We start from the raw sequence: 24185 nt of genomic DNA, 5'->3' as shown, positions 1-24185 counted from the left end.
AGTTGTAATAGAAATAGAAATATTTATAGATACATATTTTTTGGTGCACTTTAAAAATCTTCTCGCCCTGTAGGTTCAGAAATGAATATCAGAGCTTTTTTATTTATTCATAGTGCAGACCTCTGGAGAAGTCCTCCACAGTACACTGCTAACAGAGGTGTGTTTATTGATATTAAAAGAGTGAGTCTCTAACTGTGTGTCTGCTGCTGAGCAGGTGGTGACCGATCAGATTATTGATGTCTGATACTGATGCCTGCAGACTGCAGGAAGTGGCGGCCCGCTTCAGCAACGCATTTAAAACAAACAACAAACAAACTATTATAATCAGTTTATTGGCAAAATGAAATATAATGAATGTTGTGAGTACACACTTACTAATCCAGCTAGCTACCAGAAGTCCATCTAGAAACTATTACAAAGGTTAATGGAATGTTTTTCATACAGACTGTACACGAAAAGAAAACAGGAAGGTGGATCTTTACATTATAAAAACAACAACATCTTGGCTGAAAGTTAAAATTGTACATAAATGGATTTCAAAATGATTTTTCTGTATAAACAAATTTAAATACCAAGAAGGATCTCCCCCAAAAATATTTCTTCTGCTCCAAAATAATCTCTTTCCCCTTTTCCTCATAATTTAAGTTCCCATCGTTCAAACGTGGTTAAAGAAGCGTTTCACTCCTCAAACACTCGTTGTTAAAGTGGCTAAAATCTTCGCTTGTGCTTGAACTTAAAGCTTCCTTTAATAAAAGTCCTGTTTCTGCTTGTCATCACAGACAGTTGTAAACTGGGAGCGATACTTTTAGAAAACAAGTATCAGAAATGTTCCTCTTTAGTACCTCATTATTTCTATTATTACCAGAACAAATGAAAGAAGGAACCGTGAAGACCGACAGCTGCTAAAGAAAACACTGCAGTATTTTTTGGATTCAGATTCACACAAATAACGACTGAAATTATATACAAGGTACTAAAAACATTTCACAATAACGCAAAACGCTGGTGTATAAAAGAAAATGTAAAAAACACACCACACTCGCTGGATTCTCCAGTTGTCCAATCAGGTGTCACTTAGCTTCTGTCATCACACACACACACTCCTAAAACCAGGAAGCGACGGCTCGCGGAGGAAGCGGCGACGCTCGTACCTCAAATTTCACTTTTCACTCCTCATCCGTCATTTCTTACTTTCCGAACTCGTTCTGCCGACGGGACCCAAAAGTCTCTAAAGTGCTCCAAAGAAACTGGACTGAGAAAAAAAGACGGAGGTGCCTCACAAGAAGAAGAAGAAGAATCTAACAAAATATAAAGCAAACACACGTTATTTTACATTTGGACAAACGTTTCACCAAACACGCGGTGGAAGAAAACGCGTTCTTCCGCTGTTTTCCTTCTCGCTCTTTGTGTTTCTGCGGTTCCACCGTGTGGCTTCAGTACTTTGGCACTTTGGTGTAATCCTCAGTGTGAATGTTCCTGCACAGGCAGATGGACAAGATCATCCCCAGCAGCTGTGAACACACAACACACCTGTCAGACACCTTCACAGCAGCACCGGCCTCACCTGTGGAGCCTGGACTTCACCTTTACACCCTAATTATGATCAGTAAAGACACCGATCAGAAGAAGACATTTCAACCAAATTTAAAGAAGCACAAATATACTCAAAACTTTATGACATTCGTTCAGTTATTTTTTCTGTCTTTAAATGATTGATTTCATTAAAAAACTGCTTTTATGATAACGACAAAAAGGTTTTTACATTTTAATAATGTCAAAATTTGAGCTCTGATTGGACAAACTGCTGCCAACACACAACAGCAGGAAGGTGGAGGAAGTACTCAGACTTCTACTTAAGCAGTAATACCACAGTGTAGAAATACTCTGTTACAAGTAAGCACAAAAGTATTAGCATCAAACTTTACTTTAAGTACCAAAAGTACAAATACTCATAATGCAGAATGGCCCATTTCAGCATCATGTTTATTTCATCACTGAATTTTAATTATTGATGTATTAATGTCTCTCAGCAGGAGAGCTGACCCCCAAGATCATAACTTATAACAGTACGTCATCAGCGATTCATTGATTATATTTGGTATCAATAATCTGACTGAGTAAAGTAACTAGTAACTGAATTTATCAGATATACTCTGTGCAGTATAAGTAGAATATTTGCCTCTGAAACGTGGCAGGAGTATAAAAATGGGCTCAATTAAAGTACAAGTACGTAAGTGCAGTATTTGAGTAAATGTACTCAGTTACTTTCCACCACAGCAGCTGTCCAATCAGAGCTCCCTCGGCCACTGTGTGTCTTGGATTGATGTTCGGGGGGGGGGCAACACGTCTTTAAATTAACCTCAGACTTCATTAACAGAACGTCTAACGATGAAGTTTAAACGTGGAAATAAAGGAAACGATGAAATGAGCTCACAGACGTTTAGATCAACACAAATAAAACGACATGATGGGACTGAACCAAACTCGCCTCATTAGCTCCTGCTGGAGGGTTATTATGGTCTGGAGGCGCGTTAACAAAAACATTTGTGGTCGTCTTTATTTCTGAGTTTCTGTCTGAATCCTGATGGAACAAACAGGCCTCACCTCTGAGCAATCAAACCGATTACTTCACTTAAAACACAATAAATCAATTAAATGTTTGTTGTTTTGTAAGCCAAACAGCTCACTGGTCTCCACTGTTCAAATATGAATATTTACTGGTTTTACTGGTCCTCTGTGACTGTGAACTACACAACCTTTGTCTTTGGACTGTTGCTCAGATAGAACAAGCAGTTTTTAAGACTTAAAAACTTGTAATCAGTGAATCAATTAACTGAGGTAACAATAATCAACTGATCAGCTGCAGCCCTGCTCTGAACTACTGCACGTCCCACCGTGCTGTGTTATTATGGTTATTATTGGTGATCAGCAGATGCATTAAACAGGACGTCTGACTGAGCGTGGTTTCAACGAGATGCTGGTACCTCGATCAGAGCCACTCCGAGGCAGATCCCCAGGACGACCCCGATGTTGGTGAGGAGCCAACTCTCCACGCTGGCAGCGCAGCCCTGGGGACAGACCACAGCACAGCGGGTGAGGAGCGCAGGCAGAGGACGGTCAACAGGTGAGAGAACAACGCAAAACGCCGCTTACCACATCGTATACGGGCCAGTCGGGCGTCTGGGCCTCGCAGAATCCGCTGTCGGAGAAGTTTCCGGAGGCGAGCGAGATGTTCTGGCAGGAGCAGGGAAACAGCAGCTGGGAGCTGTTGACGATGACCATGTTACCGTTCCAGTCCAGACGGCCGGTCCAGCCACAGCACTCCATCTACAGACAGACAGGAGGACCAGGTCAGACTATCAACACAAACTGAACCTTAACCCCACCTGTTCAGACACTCTCTCATTAAAAAGATTAATTTAAAGGTGAAAGTCTTATTTTGAGCCTTATTGAAGAGGCAGACAGGAAGAGGCAGAGAGGGAGGTTTCATATTCAACAGAGGTGGAACTGAACCAGGAAGTTGTGGTCATGTGACTCATTTATGTGTTTTCCTTTAAAACTACACATTAATAAACTCGATCAGTCTGGACGTTAACTGTTAACAAAGTAAATAAAAGCTTTTCCAGCAGAAGGTCGAAGTCGTGGTGATCAGAATATACACTTTGCTATAAACTGAGTGTTCTGTGGTTTAACAATCAACAAAGTAAAGACAGCGGTGTTTTTCACATGTTACAGATCTGATGGGCTTTACTGTTACAATCAACAGTGTTTTGGTTCATTTTGTCAGTTTTACGTCTTCTTCACTCATCTTGCTTTGGATATTTTTGTTAATCTGAGCTACTTTAATTTAATTTTATGCATAAATCAACGAATCAGCAGAGGTTTGTCGAGTGAGCGGCAGAGCGAACAGTAACGGCTGAACTTCAGGAACACTTCAGCGTCTCGTGTCCGCTCCATGTTTGTATTTGTTGTCGTTCCATAACGGCAGTTTGTATTTGAGACAGAACAGATTAAAACAGATTTAAATAGCACGAATCTGACCCCAGATCAGTGCTTCCTACTCACATTCCTCTGGATGAAGTCCCAGGCCTGCTCTGTGGTCGAGTTGTTGCCGGGGTAGCCGTCCAGCACTTTGGTGACGATCTTGGACATCTCCTCGTTTAGCTGACAGAAAACAGTCGATGAAATATGCGTCATGTGATACGAACACAGGCTCAGCGTGAAGACGGTAGATTTGTTCCAGCTGTTTCAAACTGAGGCGAAGACACGTTGTGTGTTTCTGCATGTGCGTGTTCCACGTTGGAGACACTTTGTGTGTTATGTGCAGCTCGTTTTATGTCAGAATCAAACCAAATCAGTCATCCCACACAGCTGCAGGGGCTGTTAGCATAAACCTGGACATCCAGGACACTCTAGTGTCCAAACTCAGATGAGAAATGAGATGAAAGCTGTGAAAATGGTCTGAACACATTTAACTTCAGTGATGAGCCTGAAGCGGTTTGTTCAGTATTTCTTCCCATCAGGACTCGCTGAGAGCTACAGAAGAAGATCTCATGTCTGTACAGCCTCCCTGACCCAAGAGCCAGCAGGTTAGCTTAGCTTAGCTTAGCTTAGCACAAAGACTGGAAACAAAGGGAAACAGCTAGCCTGGCTCTATCTACCACCACCTATAAAGCTCAAAGGTTAACATGTTATATCTGGTTTGTTTAATAAGTACAAACATCACGGTGTACAAACAACATGTTTGGAGAGAAACAGCTGATCCCTGTTTCCAAACTTTATGCTAAGCTAAGATAACTGGTGCTAGCTTCTTATAAACCCCACAGACATGAGAGGTATTGATCTTTTCATTTAACTGTTGCCCAAAATGTCAGACTAGTCCTGTTTTTAACCGAATGTTCCTGAATCTGCTGCATCTTTAACGACATCAGTGAATCCATCAGAGCCGCGGTCGACTTCACTTCCTGAATGATCACTTCGTCACGAGCCGTGAATTCTTACAGTCAACAATTTGGCAGTCAAATCTGTAAAATGTAAATTTCTCAGACATCCAGAACATTATAGTCAAGAGCTGCATGCACTCAGCAGAGACCAGACCAGCAGGAAATCTGTGAGTAACTGCTGCTAAACCTTTCTCAAAAGCTTCAAACCTGAACACTGAGACACCGAAGGTCCCCTGTGAGCAGTCTCCATACTGGAAAAGCAGATATAGTCTGAGCAGAAGGTCGTTGTTTGGCAGAGAGCAACAGAGTGAGAGCGTCCAACGGGAGTCCAGATACAATAAACAGAGATCCGGCTGCACTCTGAGGAACTCGATTCCTCCTTTTTGTGGCGTTTCATTCTATTCAGACGCTTTAAACAAAGACATCTGGAACACACCAAATTCCTGTTACACATGTAGACGTCTGTTAGATAAACTACATGTCCAGCTGACGGCTCGCAGTTTTCAGTCACATTCCCCCAAAATCCTCTCACAGAGCAAGAAACTCAACAATCCTGTCAAATGAAGCATCTCGCTGTGAGCTCAGGTCCTGCCGCTTTACTCAAAGTCGAGGTAAAAATCTTAAAAATGTGCATCCTTGTCTCACAAATTGTGTTTCTAATCCTCCATGTTTGTAGTTCATGCATACCCCAGAGCCGAAATTCAACGGTTTTAACAGTCAAATCATCTTTTTTTAAAGCTTACTTTCTGTCATTTCTGTCTTTGTCTGAAAGTGACAGCAGCGATAAAGACAGGAAATGATGGCTGGCGAGCGTCTTAGCAACCAGACGAGCAACAAAACCAAAAAAATTTTCTGCTTCTGGCTCCTCAAATGTGAATATTTTCTTTGGCTGCTATGATTGTGAGCTGAATCCATTTGTGTCAGACAAAACAGGCAGTTTGAATAAAATACAGGAAAGAATATTTTTCACTATTTCCTGACAAAAATGATCCACAGCTTAATTCATAATGAAAATAATAATCAGCTGCAGCCCTTTAAGACTTGTTGTGTTGACGTCGTGCAGCTCGGAGGGTAGCAACTAGAGTGATTCTCCAAGTCATGTGAGGATTAGGAATACAGTGCATTCACAAAATTAAACTAAATCTATTAAATTTAGGTTTAATTCCCTTTAACGTCAGTCTCTGGGTGCATGAGGCCCATTTGTTTACATTTCCAGGCACCTCCTTATTATTAAGCATCTGGCTGGATATGTCAAAGCTTTCAGAAAAGTCTCAGCGTCCCAGTCGTAATTACACCTTGGATGTTGATATAAATGGTACTTATGAGCTGGAAGCTGGTAATTACAGTAGCGCGTATGACGTGCACACAGCATACGGTCACAGGGAAGCACAGATGTTTTGCATTGGAGTTAATTATTGCAGCGTCCACATAAACATCCAGCAGTCTGTATTCGAGTGTGCAGACGCTGCTCTGGGTATTAAAGCTCTGCTGTACAGTCACAATCTATCTAAAGTAAAAATAACGCATTTACACTGACGGCAGCCGTTCACGTGCACATGAACAGACTGGTCGACGTCTCTGTCAGTCAAATGATCAACAGTTCTGGTCCTTCAAGCACAAAGAGACGCCGTCCTCACAGTTTGTGTGGTTTTAAATCAGTTCTGGTCTGTTTCCAGGGGGAGGAGTTCACTAAATACTTGTATGTGTTATTTAGAGGAGTCAGAAAGCTCAGCCTGATTTGACTGGATGAAAACCTGAGAGCAAGTTTCGCTTCAGTGTTTCTTGTTTCACTTGTGTCATATTCTGAGCCGATAGCTGCCGTCAGTTTCACCTTCAGCTGTATTCCTGCTCATATTCAGCACCTTCAGAGATCAAACAAAAAGCCACATTTTTCTGGCTGAATGTAAACTCCACATGTTAATAATCCACCAAAAAATCTGGGAATTAATTAATTTACATGAAAAAAAGAAACTATGCATCTCCATCTGAAGCTGAGAGGAGACTGAGTGGAAGTTAACTGACAAAATGCAGGTTTGGCCTCAAACAAATCAGCAAAATGAAAGAATTCCTGCTGATAAACGTGATGGTGAACTACTCTTTGCACAGTTTGTAATCAAATACTTTAAACCTGTAAAGGTTTTGCTTATCAGTTGACTACTTTCAGCAGAAAGCCACAAATGCTGAAGCCTAAAAATGCATAAAACACATTTGCAGATTCAGATTAAAGAAGCTTCTTATTTTGCACCTTTTCTGCTTCTCCTCCTGTTTATCTGTAAATTGTCTGAGATGAAACAGCAGAGGGCGCTGCAGCGCTGCCAGCTTCAATTACAGTTTGCTGGTGTTCCATCGACCACATGCCGCCTCATCAGACGCTGCTCTCACGGAGATGGTGGAGTCCTTGTTGCAGGGGCAGAATTAGCTTGTAGTCATAGCATGAGTTGTTTTCATGCTACAACCGCAGCACATATTTCTGCTTATGATGGCATGTTATGACACATTGTGGGCGTGAACACAACCAATCAGAAGAAGAAGGTGTATTATAAACAGGTGTGCTGCAAACCTCTACATTCCATCAGTCAAAATCACCCGTTAACGTTCGGATTGTCGGCGAGACAAACAAACTGCCGCGAGGCAGACGAGGGAAGATGAGGAAGTGACATCACTCACCACTTCCTTCTGGAAGTAGATGAGGGCGCCGGCTGCTATCTGAGCGATGAGGATGAGCAGGAGGCAGGTGAAGTACTGAGGAGAGACAAAAAAAGAACAGATGTTAGACTCATCAAACCCAAAAACATCTGGAAGAGTGAAACATCACACAGCTGGATCCCACCTGGACTGAGAGGTGCTGTCGAACCAGATGAGACTGGTGATCTGTAACACTGACTGTATCCACTATCAAGAGCTGCGGATCAGAGGCTTATTCTGACCCGATCCCACAAATTCTCACTAGAGCGCTGAATGTGGATTCATCCGCCGCTGAAAATAGTCCCCAACAAACGCACCATTCCCTCCTGTTTGAGTGAGGTTTGATGACTTTATTGAACTTTTAAAAAAAGAAATTGTACGTTTGTGAGGTGTTTTTGAAGATTTGTCTTCAGTAGGAACCAGTTAGCTTTAGGTTGAGAGCCACAGACAGGAAGTCAGACAGAGACGGACCAACACATCGCTTGTTTGTTGGACATGATGGTCACAAATACAGTTTGAGTACAAACTGAACCATCAGACACATTTTACTCCTTTTATTCTTATGTTTCCGTGCACATTTCAGCTTTCTTCTTTATTCTCACCTCTTATTTTTCTGGTTTCTAGTTTGTAACCACAACTTAGAAACGAGGCCATCGCAGAAAACACTTCCTGGTGAATTATCTGTTTTCAATCAGGAGGCTTTAAGCTTTCTGGGCACACTGTGTGCACGCAGGCTAAAACTGCAGCACACTGGACTCTTCGTTCAGCGCTACACGGCTGCTTTCCTTCTTTTATGAGACATGAAAAATAATGTAGCAGTAAAATGAATCTTGTGCAAGTGTGTCCTTGAGATTTTTATCCAGCACTTTCAAGCTTTGTTGTTGGCCGCAGCAGCTGCCGCCAACATCAGTGACGGAGTGATCGGAGGTTACTGCTCCTCCAAGCCAAACTGCTGTATTTCCACAGTAAACCCTCCACTTACAACACGCCTGCACAATTCATCATGTCTGAATGATCCACACGCACACACACACACACACACAAGCTGTCACTCACCAGGCCGAGCAGACAGCGGATCTCATAAATGGCCCCCAGGCAGCCGAGGAAGCCCATGAGCATGGAGAAAGCTCCGACTCCGATCAGGATGTAGCAGGCGACCTTTACAGCTGTGGAGTTATCTGAGTACAGATCAGAAGCCGCACGTTACCTCAACATTCACGTAGTGCACTTTGTCTCGAGTTTCCCACCTCGACTCTCCTACAAATACATCTCAAGACAAAAAAAAACACTCATCTCGGATTCAGCCAGGCTCAACATGTGATCACCAGCGCCGAGGTCCAGGTTTAATCAGCGCTGTTTCCTGCTTGTATGTAATCTAATATACACGACTGGCTGTGTTCAAGTTCACAACTACAATGAAACAACACAAATCTGGAACATTCATTTCATATTAAAACGTCACACATCGTGGATGTTTTATGTTTGACCGTTTTGTATTGTATTTTTGATTTTATTGAAGTTTTGCAGGATCTTCTGGACACAAACCAGAACCAGAGCAGCTCAGTCAGCACAGCAACATGTGTGATCATTAAACATGTGTAGCCGCAGTGCTCCACTGTAATGCAGGAAGCTAAAACTGGGCCTTAGCTACGACTCAGAGTCCAGGCTGGGATTTGGGGGGACCCTCTTTATCGATGGAGTCTGACTCATGAAGACCTGACAGGGTCTGACACAGTGACAGAGAACAGAGTCCAACAAAAACTGCTCAAGACTGTGAACAAGCAGCAGGCTGTAAGACGTCTGCCAGAGCACCGTTTTAAAGACCGGACCCCCCTCGCAGAGCCCTCCTGGCCTCAAGGAATCATGGGATACCCCCCCGGGGATCAGTGAACGAGGACATGCATCACAAAACCAAGACAAAGGCAAACGAGGGGAGTTTATGATGGAAAATTAGGTTGCGGTGGTGGAGAGGCTGCGTGGCAGGAAATGAAAACCAACCTTCGTGAGTGTGTGTGTGTTTATGGGCCCACACACACATGCAGGTTTTTATATGCAACCTGCAACCTGCAGTGCAACCACAGATCAATGCTGAAATATGAAGACGAGGAGGCCGGTGAAGCTCTACACACACACACACACACACGTGTCAGTTATTCACCTTTGGAAAACAGAAGCAGATCAATATTCTGGATCCCTCAAAGATTTTATTTTACCAGTTTTCAAAAACATGACTGAAATCAAAACCATGATATAAAATACTTGATCACAATATAACTACCATGTTTAGCCAATAAAATAAATTAATGCTTTTCATTACCATCAATCATTCCTTCTGTTGGTTTTTACTGGTTGCAAACTAGCAGCAAACATGCTAAGAGATTAGCTAGAAAATCAGCTCCACCCGGTTGGTCACTTGACCTTCACCTTGCAGGTCAGCGTGTTGAAAGTCAGCCGTAAACCTTGACGGACTTTGAAAACGCACAGTCTGTCTCCGTCCCCCAGACAAATCTGGCTGACCTGGAGAGCTTGAAACCCTCTGCAGCCATTAGCTGCTAATCAGACGGTCACACCTGGTGGTTCAGCTGCACCAGCTGACGTTTACTCTGCACCTGTGGGTAATCATGAACATCTGGAGAATCCAACTTTCATATGCTGGTGTAGTTAATGCTTGTTACATCTTTATTGTGGCAGCGTTGCCCTAAAAAAGAGAAGCAAGTTTGTGACCGGAAGGTCGCCGGTTCAATCCCCCAGACTGGCAGGTTAAAAAAAGCAGCACCACTGAGGTGCCCTTTAGCAAGGCCCTGAACCCCAGCCGCTCCAGTGGGGCCGCCCAGCAGCCCGCTGATGAGACTGTGGTTGTACTGGGCAGCTTCCAGGTGTGAATGTGTGTACCTGTGCGGATGTGTTTCAGTAACTGTCACATGCACACACACACACCTTGATTGGGAATGTGATATCTGGTAGAAAATCCTCTCCCTGACTCTTTGAATGGATCCAAGATCTCCAACCGAGTTCTAATAAATCTACGTCTGAGAGCAGGAATGAGGTCTTGTTGTGACTCGGCGCAGCCTTTGTTCAGTCAGGTTACAGCAGCACCCGGCTGATTTCATCTCTCACACACACGCTGCACCAGGCAGCTCATTGATTCACCCTCAAAACCGCTGTGAGCCCCTAACGGGCCACCGGCTCGGCTTGTAAAATGTTCCATTGAGCATCAATACGTCTCATTTATGTGCAGACACAAAGCTAAACTGTCCGCCGCTAGTTTTAGCCGTCTGCTCTGCGGCGTTTCTGTCGTATGACCACATTCCTCGACGAAATCCCTGGACTCATCGGTCCCCCTGCCTCTCGGCTCGGACAGACCGGTGATGTAGTGCGTGGCTCTGTGTGTGTGTGTGTGTGTGTGTGTGTGTGTGTGTGGAGATGAGTGTGTGTAGTGATGAGTAAGGCGGTGAGCGCACTGGGCTGATGTGATGCATGCTGATGCTGGACGGAGCAGAAAGAGCCCAGTGTCTGAGGGGAGGACACCTGCAGAGAGGCCACGGACGAGGGACAAATGTCCTCAGTGACGCTCACTGGTCTGAGAGCATGCGCACGCACACGCACACACACGCACACACACACGCACACACACACACAGGCTGTCTCTCTGTTACACTAGCTCAATGTCTGTCTATATTTCTTCAGTCGTCTCTGTGTCTTTCTGTCTTGCTGACACTGCTCGTCTCTTCTCTTTCAGGCTGATAAACTCTTCAACTGTTTCCACTTCAGCAGCTCCAAAACTGGAGGAAATTAGCTGATTTGCTTTCTTTCTATGAGTGAAGTCTGCACGTTAGATACAGATCTGGAGTCGGTACATGCTTAGCTTAGCATAAAGACTGGAAGCAGGGGGAAACAGCTAGCGTTGCTCTGGTTTTAGTTAAAAAATACACCTGCCAACAGCTCTAAAGCTCATTAATTAACATTTGCTTATTTAATCTGAACACAAAAAGAAAATTTAAAAACAATCTGAGCCTAAACTGTGTCTGCTTCTAACATGACATGAATGCAGTTTCTACTGAACGGCGGCAGATTTACCTCCAAAACTTATTGAAGCTTCATCTTTGAATCAACAGTCTTTGATTTAAAGCAGAAGTAGCTCAAATAACAACGATCGCTGTTGCCATGAATGTCCAGCTGACTTTAATGTTTCCACCTGACACAGAATAAAACAAGAACGATGCAAAAAGAGCCTTAAATGCAACTGATGATGTGATCCTAAAAAGCTTTTATGATCCATGTAGAAGACATGTAAATATGTAGCAGCGTGGTTCTTGTATTGCAGGGTGAATAATTCGTTATAACAGTCGCACACAGCTAGCAGTTTCCCCCTGCTTCCAGTCTTTGTGCTAAGCTAATCGCCTCCTGGCTCTAGATCAATATTGAACACACAGATGATTTTCTCTCAGTTATTAACTGAACAAGCGTATTTCCCAAAATGTCAGACTGCTTCTTTATTCTCACGAGCTGCAGGTTGATGAGCTACGCGAGTGTTTGAACGCGAGAGTGAAAGATGATGAGAAAGTTATGGAGGAAGAGAGCGAGAGAGATGTTTGTTATGTGGTTAAAGGGAATTTCTTTTTTAAACACAGTCCAGACACCAGACCAGAAATCAACCAAGCTAGCAGGAGGTCAGCTGGTTGGCAGCTCGCCATCGGCACACGTAACCAAATCGCTTCGTCTTTATCGACAACGTATTTAATTACAGAGATTTAGGTAAGTTTCATTGGTTTCATGGAGTTTTATGACTTTAACTTCCTGTTTATGCAAAGTCTCAGATTGTTGTTGGAGCAGCTAACAACTAAAAGCATCCATCTTTGTACATTATAACCTTTATTTTAACAGGTTTAATGGCCCTTTTTCAACAAATAACTGGCTCTACTTGACAGCAAAACTACTTAAAAAGTGACATCTTTTACATAAATCACAGAGTTAAACGCAGGTCAACCAGGGCAGCGCTTTTTAACGGCAGCTCACGCTTCTGCCTGCAACTCCGCTTCATCTACAGTTTAGAGTTGTGCCCCGTGTGTGCTGTTTCTTTAGCTCACACACATACACATACACACACACACACACTTCAAGACACATGCTCACACACTGGGAGCCTGCAGCCAGAGCCTGGCCTGTTTCCAGCCTGTTAATCATGCCTCCATTTGTATTGGCCTACATGTGCTCTACAAGTGGAGTGGTGTAAAAGGTTCACTGGGAAAAAAAAAAAAACATATTGGCTTTGTGTTTTGTTTGTGCTTTAGTGGAAATCACGCTGAAATCCAGCCAGCAGAGCTCCATCGAAGGCTTTTATCCCATCGTAAGTCGACAATAACAGACACGGAAAACTGACTTCCACTGGGGTGACAAACACAACTCTCAGAACATTCAAATGAAAAGATTCAGGTCATATGAAGTAAACGTCAAACTCTGCATGCCAGCGATCATCAGGAAACGAACGATTCAGTCGGTCCATTCTTCACTTCCACTGAAAGGAAAATCAGATTAAAGCTGATGGAGGCACTTACTGAGGACCACGATGAAGCTCTGATTGTCCAGGAGGAGCCACAGTCCAAAGCCCATGATGACGGCGCCGCACAGCTGGAGGATACACACGCACACGCACACACACACACACACACGCACACGCACACGCACACACACGCACGCACACGCACACGCACACACACATTAAACACTCCAGACATGCTGTAAATGTTTTTCATACTCGAACTTCTTCTCATACTGATCTTCCTTGACAGCAGAGGATCGACAACACATTGAGCTCTCAGACTGCTATTATACTGGTTCTACTGGTCTGTTGTATGAGTACTGCTGTATACCAGTTTGTGCTTTCAGACTCCTAAGGAGTGGATTCAAAAGACGTTGATGATGTGATGGAGGTCTGCAGGTCTTCATCGAACACCGCAGCTATTTTAGCTTGTTCAGTTGTTCCCCGTGTTATTTAAAACTGATCTAATGACCAAAAAAGGGACCAAAATGTTCAGATTTTGTTCTGTAAGCCTGTCTCAGCAGCTGATAACTGAGAGCACCAACAGGAAAGAAAGAGTGAAACTAAACTCCAAAGACAGAGACACTCTCAGTCTTTCAGGTGCTGAACATTAAAATTACACCTGTGTCAGCAGTTTTTTACAAAGCTGAGACAAAATCACTTCATTTCACTTCAGTGCTTCTGTGTCACTTCCACTTCATAATCTTTTATTGTTCTAGGATTTTACAAGGTCAAAACCAAAGACCTAAAGAGTCTCCTTGCAGTGAAAGTCCAAGATTCAAGGACTTCAAAAAATATTAATGCGAGCCTCATAAACCACCAAATTGGCCATCCTGTTTAAGTTCTATGTGTGTCATGACTCAGTGGTAGTTACAGTCCCTGTTTAATAGCTTAATTTATTGTACTGGCAGGACATCCAGTATGTACAGTACATGCTGTCTGTTCACATTTGAACAGTAATCTGATTATAATAAAATCACGAGTTCAAAAGTCACTAAATCCTAAAGAATGACAGTAACATGAGACACTCGGTCTTAAGTTCCAGATGACAATGTTCAATACAAACTATTTAAAGTGGCCCTCTGTCAAAAACACGCTTTTTCTGCTTGTTCTAACAGTGGAAAGGCTGTTTTCACATTCGCCTGCTGACAGTGGAAAGTTTCTCTGAGCTCACTGAAAGAGGCCTGCGAGCAAGATTTGTGACATCACAAAAAGTTTGGAAGCCAGTCTTGGTCCAATATTCAGCTTTGAGGAGTGTGATGAAGGAACCTGAAGCCTCCACTGCACAAACACTGAAAAATGAACTTTAGCGTGAAGTAATAGGCGTCTGTAAAGAAGTTTAACTTTTAAAACGACAAACAGATTCGTGATTTTTTGTAATTTTAAGGACTTTAACAAGATAATAATAGCTTCTTTTTGTGGAAAAGACATATCAGAAACACATTTTTAGGCACAGTACACTGTTTTATATTCATCACAAACATTACTGAAGCAGATCTTTAAGCACAATTTGAGTTGCTGACATATTCAGAGGACTGAAGAGCTGTAACTTAATGTAAGAAGACAGATTTCTCCCTGCTGTGCTCTCCTGCTTCATGTGTTCAGTTCTCATAAGAGGAGTTAGGAATAAGTAGGAATACACGCACACAGTGTATATGTGGCTGTGAGGTTGCTAAGAAGCTCTTAACCTCAGATCACAGATTTCATTTCCACAGAGGGCGAGAGAGAGGAAACGAGAAAGTGCGTATCACCCTGGTAACTAGGCCACAACACTTCATCTGCACTGTAATTAAAACTCAGAGACACAGAGAGAGAACATGAACGAATGGTTGACATTTAGTCCCTTCAAGCTGTCCACCAAGCTGCAGTCTACTGCCACTTTACAGCAAGAAACGCTTGAAAAACACAAAAATCCTAATTACATTTTACACTGTTATCCAATTTTTGAATTTTGAAGCGGCTTTTTTCCAACTTGCCTTGTGCACTTTTTCTTTACAGTCGCACAATACATTACCCCAGCGCTGGTTTAGCAGACGGCAGGACGTTAGCATATTTCAAATATCTTACCAATATCCACTGCGACTGACACGTCAACCAAAACAAAGACAAAAACTTGAAAAAACAGAGGAAAAGGAATGCAAGAAATAGATTAAACAGTGTCTTTATTCTCCAAAGCCGCTATCGTTAACACGTCCGGCTAACTAGCTTACAACCTGGCGCTAAGGCCCAAATCAGCAACAAACTACATTAGCTGAGTCACCCGCTAACATCGCCTCACATCTCTAACAACACGTTGTATATGTTGAGGCCACGTTGTGTACTATACAGTGTAAAGTATACTTGTAAAGTATTTCATTTACTTTAAAAAATGTATATTTAAGACCAGGCAGCTAGAAACATTACAAAGTCAGCCAGAAACAGCAGTTTCAGCTAGCTAATAGCGCTAATGTTGGCTTAATTAGCAACCTAGCTAAAGCGGATAAAATCGGCGGGTTGAGAGGCTTTGTCTAAGTGTGAAGTGAAGAACAAATACTTCAAACAGGGCTAGCCTACAGCTAACAAAAGACCACTAAAAACAGAAATATAAACAACAGGTAGAAGGTGAAACACTCACAAAGAAGATGAGGTTGAAGAGGAACAGGAAGTACTTGGTTGCTGTCATGCAGCCTTTCCCCATGATGCCGGCTCTGTAAACAGGAGACGAGACAGTCACAGATTAGCATAAACACAGTGCAGGTGAGGTTATTCTCTATGGGAGCAGAGCATGATGGGGGATCCAGATTTGCTTTGGGGATGGGCGTCATGTGAACAAGTGGTGACAGATGCTAAAGAGCCACAGACCTCTGCGGTTAAGCTGGCCTGGCTGATCATGATCTGGACTGGGGGGGCTCAAATCCTCCAGGATTACACCCGCAAAACCAGTACAATCACAACCACAATCTCTGAGCACAGAAGGAAGAGAGGCCAAACGCTTTGTGACCCCCTCTGACCGTCTGTCTGTCTCTCATCCAGATCCATCCAGATTTATAGAAGATCAATGCATCAATATTACTGTAACAAGAGTAATAAGAGCTTTACAGTCAGATGAAGGTACCCTCACAAAAATGCAGATTTATGTGGTGTTGACATCATTTTGTCCTTTGGAGATTAATTTGACATCCACTCAAAGAATCTACTTTTAATATCTGCAGATTAGAAGCCACATATCTAAGACCTTTAACTCTCCATTTCCATCTTAACTGCAACCCAGTGGTGGAATTTAGTTAAAGTACATTTATTCAAGGTCTGTGCTTCAGTACAAGTATTTGTATTTGAGTCCAAGTGGAACATTTCCATTTCAGAGAGAAATGCTGTACTTTACTACGTCTACCTGACAGCTGTAGTTACTTTTCAGGTACGATCAGTTTCTAAAATATTGTCGACGAAACTACCCAAAACTCAACCCTCACAACATTCAGATGCTGATTGGACGGTAATGAATCAAGAAATAAATTCCAATTAATTGAAAGAATAAATGTGACACTTTGAATTGAGCCATGTTGCGTAGTAATTACTTTCACGTTCAATACTTTAAAGTACATTTTGCTGCTAACCCTTGCATTATTATTATTATATCTGAGCGCAGTCAGTGATGAATTTGTTCATGATCCAAGTTTAATTTATCAAATCCAACACCAAAAATGCATCTGACTCGATTTCACCACCAGCAAAAAGTTGATGACCTTTCTCCTTCTGTGTGGTGGCCCATATTTCCAGAAAACCAACTCTGACGTGAACGCAGCACCTGACCCCCCCCTGCAGCCATCGCTCCTCTCCTGCTCATCCCCTCCGTACAGTAATGGCCTCTTACTGTCCAATAAATCTATGAAAATCTGGGTGAAACACGGAGGCCCGGCTCGATGTTTCCTCCTGGCAGTGGAGCCCTGCAGCGTGAGCACGGTGCCCGTGTGCCCGACCCACATTCCCATCACTGTAAATGGGTTACTGTTACAACGCTGCCTGTGCCAGTTTAGAGGGTGAGGGGGGGCACCTGCAGGGATGACAGAGGGAACAGAATATGCAATAGAAAAGACATTCTGGCAAACGGTGGAAGGAAAGCCAGATGGAAGGTATTACAGACTATAAACAGAGCAGGCTGAAACCTTAACAAAGACCAGGTCGGCCTGTGATACGGCACAAAGGAGCCTGAACGCAGAGAGGCTGCGTTATAAAACTGACAAACCCAAATTACACATCATTTCTTCAGCTCTGTTTTTAAGATGAAAACTTGCTGGGTGAGGATTCCACTGCAGAAAAGGAATAAAACAAAAGATGCCTGATGGAAAAAGTCGTAACAAAGAATGTGTGATTTTTATTCAAACTTCAGGAATACATCTGGCAATATTTTCCATTCTGTTACTCAACAACAACAAATCCCATGAAAAGAGCAAAACCAACGATGTGTTGGTTCACCTCTCATCACTTTCTGACTCCTGGCTCTCAGCTCCAAACCCACCGGTCTCTACTGAAGACTCAGATTGTAAAAAAAAACATTTCTGAAAACATCTGCTCACAGCAGTTTTTCAACAGATGTTACGCAAACTGGAGAAAATGGTGCATTTATTAAGGACTTTCAGCTGCAGATTTAATCCACATTTTGATGCACTACAGAGTGTTTACAGGCGCAAGATGGCGTACGTGGGATCGACTCTACTCAGTAAAGGTTCAGTCATAGTAGAATTTAAACAAAATCAACCATTTTCAGTGCAAACACAACAATCTGTAGATCCTCTTATGAAGAGAATCGACGGCACAGACCAGGAGCAAACTGTCTCCATAGTAAGGGCGGGCGATTTGGCCCGAAAATATTTCTGCGATAATAACATTCTTGACGATCTGACAGAACACGGAGTACAGCTTATTGCCAAAGATTCTGCAATGCTATGCTGTGCTAATGTAGCTTATCTACTTGGTTTCGAGCTCAAAAAACTTACAACCAACTGTGAGTTTCTGCTTGATATTGAACTTATACCCATATTATCGCAAAAGATACGCAGCGGTCCTTTGAGGGAATGAGACTCCAAAATCGAAGAAGCTATTGTCGCTAATTAGCTGTGTGTCACCTTGTTCTTCATCCTCCTCTGTCAGAGTATAATTTCTGCTCGACTGGCTTTACTGGTGTGAACACGTACAAACATGTCTTTGAATAAACTGAGAGTACAGAGGAAATGCAAAGTAGCTCGGGTTATGTGAATGAATAGCACTAGCATGCTTGTGGCTTGATAGCATGCTAGCTGTAGCCGGAGTTCACCGACTAGCAGGCGTCACTACATCACCGAGGCTTTCACGAAGTCGTGCGGATGAATTTCACTGTGCGCCGTGGAAAGAGTTTGTTAATGTGGTTTTCATGGAGAAAAAAATGGACGTCTGTGGCAGCGAGGAACAAGATCAGGCTTTGGAAACACAGACAAAAGAGTTAGCGTGGCTGGTTTTGGTCTTTACATGAAATTTGTTTACAAGAAAAATACATAAAAACACCAGACTTATCCTTTGAATTACATTCAATGGCATTATGGTGCTGTCAAGGTTTCCCCAGAGGTTGGCTAAAGCATTTCTGAACTTTTAAAAGAGTTCCTGAGGAAAAGCTTTGTTAAATTTAGAAGTGCCACGGAGCCACTTTGTGCTGCAGCAGCTGAATGAATAGAAACATGTCTGCTTCAGGAATGTGCATCATGTTTCACTTTACTTATCATCCTGAAGTTGCTGAATGTGTTTTCTAAAACGTCTTTCGTATAAAAACCATGGAGATGATACGATTAACAGCTGCTTTTCACACCAAAATCATGTCTGTGCAAAAATGTGCAACAAGTCATAGAAATAAAATAGAAACACGCTCTGCTAATTATTCCCAGAGAGCCTTGGACACTGTCTGGAGCACATTGTGAAGCAGTAAGTGTCATGGATGCGCTGCCGGGAGCACAGACGATGTTCATAAACTGAAACAAACAGAAGCAGCGCAGGTCGAATCTGTGCCGCCAGAAGTTTTGACCCAGTTCACACAGACTTTGAAACTGGGTTGTCTGCCCACGGTGACCTGCCTCAGAGGTCAGAGGGAGCAAGTCCCAGTTACCACACACAGATCGCTATTGACTGCTGTGTGTCGAGGCGATGCAGCCGTCACACACACACACACACACTTCGCTGCCTGACACACTGCCAGTTGGTTCACAATGACCAGAAAATACTTCAACACAAGAGCGAGACTGAGCTCTTCTCTGCTGAGAGTGCAGAGAAGAACAGCATCTCTCATCCGACACGAGACCTTTCTGAAGTCTGATCTCTCAGAGCCAAAGACCACGTTTACACTAAACGCATCGAACTCTGGGTTCAGACGACACGATACCATCCCGATAGCATCCAAAATGCCTCATGAAGCCCCGACAAGAAGACGAGCACGACGAAGAGGAATGATGATGTTGGTGTCGCGAGGTGGATCTGTGACAACCAGTACCACACATTCCTTTTCCCAGAAGTCTTTGCCTGGCCACCTCCTTCCCAATGACATCACACAGGTGATTAAATGATGACAAGCTATGATTGGTTCGTGTCGTCAGATTTCTGTGATAACGGCAGCAGTTATGTTTGTGGATAGTCGTTGTCCAGATGAACAGGGATTGTAACTGAACTAAAGGTGCAGTAACGGACCTCTCTGGACCGAGAAGAGCCGACTCTGACTTTCATGTAGCCAAAGAAAGTCAGGAGAGATTTTCATCAGATTCGTGTGACCTCAGGGGTCATAAAGGTTTTTTTTCCAGACACAAAACATTTGACATTGCAAGTGGCGCCAAAGTGTTGCGCTAATTACACCAGATGTGTGACTAAATTACTACTTTCATGACAAGCAAGAGGAAGTTTGCGGCAGGACTGAAGTCGAGACTGAGACAAGTTTTTAGACCAAAAACACACAACAGCGCCCCCTCAGTGTTCTTCAAACTGCTTCAGCCTGTTCAGTGAAGGTTATCTGTAATATAACCAATCACACTCTACAAGCTTTAGTTTAGTGTGGATCTCTAACTGCCTGCTGAGGTCATGATCACAGTACTCACAGCCGCAGAACACAGTTGATCACACGCATCAGTTGTATGATTTTAATCAGATTATTAGAGAAAACAAGCACAGTGTTCGCAGTGATGAAATCTGGGTCGTATCCGGTCCAGAGGGACCAGAAGACGTTTCATAAATGACAGAAAAACGACAGTTTAGGAAGCGAAAACTTCCCGTAAACAAATACAGTTTTGTTTAGGGATAATTTTTGGGAATGAAGTCAGATTACGCCCGGCAGCAAGGCTAAAAACTGGGGATATAAAACCCAGATAATTGTTGAGTGGCATTTTTTAAATTCTGTTGGAAGCTTCCTCCCAAAGAGATCCAACGAGCAGGAACAGCACTGACAGGCCTTCGTATCACCGTCGTCTTTCATTTCTCTTTTGGTTTCGTGCTGAGTTGTAATAAATAAACCTTCCACTCCTCTGCCTGTTCCTCCCTCCTTCATTTTCATGTCCGTCCTCCTCCTGCAGCTGAAGCCCCTGGTTGTGCCAGGCACAGCAACACACAGCTCGCTGCTGCTGAATGACACAACAACACTCGGTGAGGAAAGCCAACCGACGAAGTTTCTGAGCATGTGGATTCAGATTCAAGAGAGAAAATGTTAAAGTGGGTCAAGAGTTTTACGTTTATTTTAACATCCGCTTCTTATGGCGGTGAAATTTCTACACAATATGGCATTTCAACGTCAGTGTTAATCCGGTTTCCAGCCGCCATCACATGTTTCCAGCTGTACATACATAAAAATCAAATACATTATGTAAAGAAAGTGGGACTGAGTTCGCCAGTTTGTGGTCCAGGTTTTTTTTACTTTGCCCTTGTCAAATGGAAAGTAATATACTTTCCATATGAGCTTCCTCCATGTGTTCAAATTAGTCATCAAACGCCTCCTTACGTATTCTCAGGTAGTGATATGCCGCTGCTCCTCTGTAGATATAAAGACTCATTCTGAACTGCTCTTGCTTTCAGGTGATTGTGAAAACATGCTGATGAATATTATCTTCCATTTCTGCCAATAGATGCTCCTAAATCTTACACACTGGTCCTTTCAGTCTGTCTGTATAACTGTGCACACAGTCAGACACACAGCTGCAGATATCATCTCACAAGAGGCCGAATGCTGCTGTTCATTCCTTCTGCAGGGACGAGGAAAAGAGCGAAATAATCCATCCCAGTAAACATGAATCTACTTCCTGTTTCATTTGTTCTGAGCTGCTTTGTGTCACACTCGGATTTCTTTTTCCCCTGTTGGAGATAATCCCTCATAAAGTCCTTCCCTGGCAAACTTCACTTCTTCTTGTTTACAGCTCTTTACAAGCCGCGGCGTCAGTTAGCGTCACACTCGATCTGACAACTCACCGTGTGCCGACAAAAAAACGCATCGTCACGAACAAATACCGACACAAAAGCTGTGAAATAACTGAAAAATGTTCCAACGTCAAATGACAACAGATGTTCCACTAAAAGTCTTAATCTGCGACATATTTGGCTTGAAATGGACAAAGAGATATTAACAGCTAATGATGATGACTGGTAATCACTGTCATTACAAATATTCATATTCATCAGGCTGACATGTTTGAATTGCAGCAAATATTCACATTTGAAACCAGTGAATTTTCTGCATTTTTGCTTAAAATAAAGGGACTTGCTCTCTTACTCGACTGATTCAGCAAGTGACATCCTCACAAATTCTGGATATTGATTGATTGACTCTAATGGCAATATTAAAGCTGATGAGAAGAGGGTGAAACTTTAGATTAGTCACTTAATTGATTACTCAATCGATGGAAACTATTTTAAGGATATTTTAATAATTTGAGTAATCTTTCAAACAAAAGCACCAAACATGCAGGTTCCAGCTTCTCAAATCTGAGGGCTTGCTACTTTGACATTTGGGTTTTAGACCCAAAAACCTTTGAAGCACTCAATAAAGAAAATAATGACAGATTAATTGATAATAAAACTGGCATTTATGAGGGGGCTGAGCTTTGCATTGTGTTGCTATTGTAAGCTCATATTGCTGAAGCTCCTTTGACGGGCGGGACTGAGATTCAGCGCCATGACGGGACAGACAGGACTGAAAGCGTCGTGCATTGAGTGTGTGTGTGTGTGTGTGTGTGTGTGTGTGTGTGTGTGTGTGTGTGCAGCGTTAGTCGTACATCTCATCCACGTCGCTTACACACTCTTTGACTCATGCAGAAATGTGCAGGAGGTGCGTGGGGCAACAGCAGCAACAACACACTCTTTTGTTCCAACTCGTCCGTCGCTGCTCTTTTCACAAACAGCTCAGAGTCTATTTGTAGCCGGAAGCTGAAATCTCACATCAGAACGAAGAACCGCAGGGTTCGTCAGAGGCCTCTGTTCGTGTTTATCATTTAAAACTTAATATTGGCCAACTGACGGAGGCTGCTGGTGTTTGTCAAACAACAAGCCTTTTCTCTCTTAAAGGAGTTCAGCATTTTGGGAAACATGCTTCTTCGCCTTTTTGCAGAGAGTTAGATGAAAGGATCTCATGCTTATGTTGTAAGTATGAAGCTAGAGCCACTAGCTTAGCATAATGACTGGAAGTAAGGGGAAACAGCTAGCCTCTCACCTACCAGCTGTGGTTCACAGAGTATTTCTGCAGCGATCAGTGAGGCTGCGATTTGTGGGAGGTTCATGTCATCATCCCAGTTCTACCAGTTACTGTGCTCCAACCCAACCAGTAGACTCTAGTGCAGCAGCATGGATGAAATCCCTCACTGGCTTCCCACACAATTATAGAAGCAACACTGCTGCTGAAGTGTCGCAAACCTTAGCCCTGCAACACCTGTGTCAAGTAAAAAACATTTAAAAGCATCAAAGAGGATTTGGTTTAAAGTTTAAAGTTCTATCAGATATGACAAAGGCCCTGTTCACACCAGGACAGCCGAGACACATCACCGTTCACGCCTTTGTCTATCAAGCGCCCAGCTGACCACCTGTGTGCAGATTTTATTACTGCCCACGTCACTTCAGCTAGAAGTTATCACGTGTTGCCATGTTTGTTTAGCACTGGCTAACAGCTAGCTAATGAAGACAAAACTGTGTCAAGAGCTAATAAACACATGCCTTCCAGCTGTTGTGATCGACAGGACAAAGTCATTTGAGACTTGCAGATGAGCAAATGACAGAAAAAAAGACTAAAACGAATCTTGTGCTCCAGGTAGATCAGCGCTCCTCTCCATGCTGTAACCAAAACCGCCACCACGTCCTGCACTGACGAGGTGTTCCTGTTACGTACTCATCAGGACGCTTTAGCATTTACACTACAAAGGATATGTGGTCCCATGCGTCCCAGACCAGCTCGGCAAGTGGTCTGAGAGATCGGATCCCGAGGCGTCCTGGTTCTCGTTTACACTTGTGATCCGATCAGCCAAGACACATTTTAAACGTGTAAACAGGGTGAAAGCAAAGCAGAAAGTCAACACAACTGAGAAGCTTCACACAGCGAATGTTTGGGTTTTTTCTTGATTAATCACTTCATCATAATCTGATGACTGATTTCTGGCAATCAATAACATCAACTGATCGTTGCAGCTCTAGTTCCCAGGAAATAACACACACACACACACACACACACACACACACACACACACACACACACACACACACACACACACTGCACAGACGTCGCCTTCCCATCTTCTTCACACCTGACAACAACCCCACTTCCACGCTCTTTCAATAACCCAACAACCCCGCCGCACTCCCCCTCAGTGTCCCCCTCACTCCCCCACAGGGTTCTTCTCAACAATGGCAGCTTTCACACACAATTTTCTCTCCAGCAACAAAAGGGGAAACTCGACACGCATGCGTTCGCTCCTGCCTTACATTTCCTGCTCACGAGAAAAACGCCGCGGCCGTTTGAAAGATGCCCTTTTCTCAGCGTGAGACCTCGTTTTTAGACACCT

The 24185-nt window shown here is 43.2% G+C and overlaps 1 protein-coding gene across 1 annotated transcript in view; it reads right to left on the bottom strand.

The window, feature by feature from the left end:
- Positions 1-316: 316 nt before the first annotated feature.
- LOC121622721 (CD82 antigen-like) overlaps positions 317-24185 on the bottom strand; it is a 29078-nt gene continuing 5209 nt past the window's right edge. Inside the window, exons 2-9 of the mRNA XM_041959703.1 lie at positions 15782-15854; positions 13184-13256; positions 8685-8806; positions 7611-7685; positions 4066-4164; positions 3154-3327; positions 2985-3068; positions 317-1511 (exon numbers count right to left, since the gene is read on the bottom strand). Coding sequence (XP_041815637.1) covers positions 1434-1511; positions 2985-3068; positions 3154-3327; positions 4066-4164; positions 7611-7685; positions 8685-8806; positions 13184-13256; positions 15782-15844 — 768 coding nt within the window. The 5' untranslated portion in view covers positions 15845-15854 and the 3' untranslated portion in view covers positions 317-1433. The remainder of the gene's footprint in view (positions 1512-2984; positions 3069-3153; positions 3328-4065; positions 4165-7610; positions 7686-8684; positions 8807-13183; positions 13257-15781; positions 15855-24185) is intronic.

Source organism: Chelmon rostratus, chromosome 1 (genome assembly GCF_017976325.1).
Source record: "Chelmon rostratus isolate fCheRos1 chromosome 1, fCheRos1.pri, whole genome shotgun sequence".
In the NCBI taxonomy this organism is placed as follows: Eukaryota; Metazoa; Chordata; class Actinopteri; order Chaetodontiformes; family Chaetodontidae; genus Chelmon; species Chelmon rostratus.
This window is presented reverse-complemented; position numbering and strand designations above follow the sequence as displayed.